Source organism: Petaurus breviceps, unplaced genomic scaffold, assembly GCF_028583685.1.
Source record: "Petaurus breviceps papuanus isolate PSGF00001 unplaced genomic scaffold, PetGlider_PUasm1.0 446, whole genome shotgun sequence".
NCBI classification, from domain to species: domain Eukaryota; kingdom Metazoa; phylum Chordata; class Mammalia; order Diprotodontia; family Petauridae; genus Petaurus; species Petaurus breviceps.
This window is the reverse complement of record NW_027186338.1, coordinates 1,452,640-1,456,034: the sequence shown is the minus strand read 5'-3', so window position 1 is coordinate 1,456,034 and position 3,395 is coordinate 1,452,640. Positions and strand designations below refer to the sequence as shown.

Below are 3,395 nucleotides of genomic sequence, written 5' to 3'. Positions count from 1 at the left end.
GTATATTTAGGAAGAAAAACAATCAAACTTTGTTAATTTCTTTCTCACTCATGCTTACCTTTTTAAGCTTTTCTGAGTCTTGTGGTTAAGTGCTATTTTTTTTTCTATCCAGAAGTAGTTTTTCCTTCAGGAATGCTTGAAAATCTTCTATTTAATTAAATATCCATTCTCTCCCCCCTTCCCCCCCCATAATATTATACTGTTTTACTGAAGTTAGTTGTAACTGAGTACCTTTACTATATGGAATATTATACTCCAAATTTTCTGCTCCTAAAAGCTTATGTGATTTTAACTGTGGTTCCATGGCATTTGATTGTCTTTCTGGCTCCTTGCAGTATTTTTTCTTCAACCTGAAAGCTCTGGATTTTGGCTGTCATTAATATGAGTTTTCATTTTGGCATCTCCATGAGGAAACTGGTGGATCCTTTCCATTCCTACTTTGCCTTCTGGCTCTAATATATCTGAACAATTTTCCTTTATAATGTTGAAATATGATGTCTAGTTTATTTAGTCTAAATCATGGTTTTTAGGTAGTTCAATAATTCCTAAGTTGTCTTTCCTTGGCCTATTTTCCAGTTATTTTCTTATGAAATATTTCAATTTTCTTCGAAATTTTCAGCCTTTGGACATCATTTTACTGTTTTTTGATATCTCATGGCATGATGATCTCTCATCATTAATTTCCATTTGACCAATTCTAATTTGTAGACATAATTTTCTTCTGTGAGATTTCTGTATCACTTTTAAGCATTTGGTCAATTCTGATTTGTAAGAAATTCTTTTCTTCAGGACTTTTTTATCTTTTACACAAATTAATTCTTGCATTGTAACTACTCTTATTTCTTCTCCCAAACTTTCTTTTCCACTCTTAGCTGATTTAAATTTAGCTATATTAAAAAAAAAAAATTTCTTGGGGCGGCTAGGTGGCGAAGTGAATAAAGCACGGGCCCTGGAGTCTGGAGGAACTGAGTTCAAATCCAGACTCAGACATTTAACACACACACAAAAATTAGCCTTATGACTTTAGGCAAGTCACTTAACCCCAACTGCCCTCCAAAAAAGCAAAAAAAAAAAAAAAAGCTTGTCAAGAAATTCTTTTTGGACTTGTGTCCAATCTGCATTTTGCTTTGAAGCTTTCATCATACATATCTATAAGTCTTTGCTTTTGAGTTTGTCTCAAGCTTCCCTGGGTCCACAGACACGTCTTACTGTCATGTTATTATTTTTATTTGTTTTTGTTTTTTTTTAGCTTGCTCATTTTTCTAGGCTGTTTCTTTGAATTTAAACATTTTGTTAGTGTTGGGTTCTGATGACCTCAGATAGCTGATTTAAATTTAGCTCTTCTAAAAAAAAATTTTCTTGAGCTTGTCAAGAAATACTTTTTGGGGGGCAGCTAGTTGGTGCAGTGAATAGAACACTGGCCCTGGAGTCAGTAGCACCTGAGTTCAAATCTATCCTCAGACACTTAACACTTATTAGCATTGTGACCTTGGGCAAGTCACTTAACCCCAATTTTCTACTCTTCCCCCTTTCAAAAAATACCGTTCTTTGTGGACTTGTGTCCAATCTCCATTTTGCTTTGAGGCTTTCAGTTTGTCTCAAGCTTCCCTGGACCCACAGAAGATTTTTGCTGTCAGGTTATTATTCTTATTCTTTTTTTTTTTTTTTTGTAGCTTGCTCCTTTTTCTAACCTGTTTCTTTGAATTTCAACATTTTATTAGCATTGGGTTCTGATGACCTCTGTGGGCAGCTTTCCAATCTGATCTTATTTTTATGTCCTATTGCTTCCTGAGGTTAAGCCTAGGGACTTATAAATTTTTGTTGTTTTTAAGGTAGTGTGATCCAGGGAGAAGTCAGGTCGCTGTCTTCTGGGTCTACAAGCTGGTATCTTACCATAACCAGGTAAGGTTTTTTGATCCCCTGCCACTTTAACTGCTCCTCTCTGTACTGGAATTGAAAACTGAGAAGTAGGTAAATAAGTGATGAAGCTGAAAATGGCATCTGATCCTGCACCTAGTGCTAGCACAGGTTCCTCCTGGAATTTTGTTGACCAAATATTTGGGCCCCTTATCTTCTCTGGGCACTAGGTTGCTTAGCATTGCTGGGTTTACACCCTATCAATTACATTCCTGACCAGTCCCCACCTCCCTGCCTATATACCTCTCTTGACTTCCTAAGTTCCTGTTGGAAATGAGTCACTGTGACTTTTCTTTCACTTTTCTCACTCAGGATTAAGTTTGTTGCATTTTTTTCAAAGGTGTTATGGAAGGAGTATATTGGGAGAATCTTTAAAAAAAAAAAATGCCGTCTTCACCATTGTGGCTCTGCCCTGTGTTTCACTTTGAAAGCCTTTCCATATTCACTAAATGAATAATAGTTCTCTTTAGTATGATTTATCTGATGCATAGTAAGATGTGCCCACAATCTGAAAATGTTGGCACATTAATTGCTATCATAAAGTTTTTCTCCAGTAAGAATTCTCTGTCAAGTAACTTCTGTGGTATAACTGAAGACATTCCCACAATTGTAACATTTCTTAGCAGCATGAACTACCAAATGTCAAATAAGTTCTGAAGGAAGGAGAGGGAAGGAAGGAAGGAAAGGAGGGAGGGAGGGAGTAAGGGAGGAAGGGAGGAAGGAAGGAAGGTCAAAGTTTTCTTTCTAATAATGACTCTTTGACATTGGATAAAGTTATGAGCTGTAGTGGAAGCCATTCCCACATAATTTACATTCATAAGGAATCCCTCCAGGAAGAATTCTCTGATGAGCAGTAAGCTGGATTCTTAAAAGCCTTCCTGCATTTGTTACACTCTTTTAAGTTTTCTCTCATATGAACCCTCTGATGCAGAGTTATTTCTGAACTCATGCAGAAGGTATTTCAACATTGTATTCAAAATCTTTTTCTCCAGAATGAATTCTCTGGTGCTGAGTAAGTTGTGCTCTGAGTCTGAAAGCTTTCCCACATTCATTACATTCATAAGGCTTTTCTCCAGTATGAATACTCTGATGCTGAACAAGCTGTTTCTTCAGTCTGAAGGCCTTCCCACATTCATCACATTTATAAGGTTTTTCTCCTGTATGAATACTTTGATGTTGGATGAAATCTGAATTCCAAAAGAAGCCTTTCCCACATTCATTACATACAAATGGTTTTTCTCCAGCATGAATTTTCTGATGCTGAGTAAGCTGATGTCTCAATCTGAAAGTCTTTCTACAATAACTACATTCATAAGGCCTCTCTCCAGTATGTATTCCTTGATGTCGAATAAATTGTTGTCCTACTCTGAAGGCCTTCCCACATTCATCACACTTATAAGGCTTCTCTCCAGTATGAATTCTCTGATGCTGAGTAAGCTGTGGCCTCAGTCTGAAGGCCTCCCCACAATGATTACATT

General features: G+C 36.7%; 1 protein-coding gene across 10 annotated transcripts in view; it reads right to left on the bottom strand.

Annotated features, from left to right (window-relative positions):
- Nucleotides 1–1,232: 1,232 nt before the first annotated feature.
- The window catches only part of LOC138171517 (zinc finger protein 420-like), a 39,350-nt gene continuing 37,187 nt past the window's right edge, over nucleotides 1,233–3,395 (bottom strand). For 9 of the 10 annotated variants that reach the window (XM_069101030.1, XM_069101032.1, XM_069101027.1 and 6 more), the window contains one exon: nucleotides 1,233–3,395. This exon is cut by the window's right edge and continues 1,182 nt beyond it. In XM_069101030.1, the coding sequence (XP_068957131.1) occupies nucleotides 2,863–3,395 (533 nt within the window). In that variant the 3' untranslated portion in view covers nucleotides 1,233–2,862. The other variant, XM_069101036.1, reaches the window with a different exon arrangement.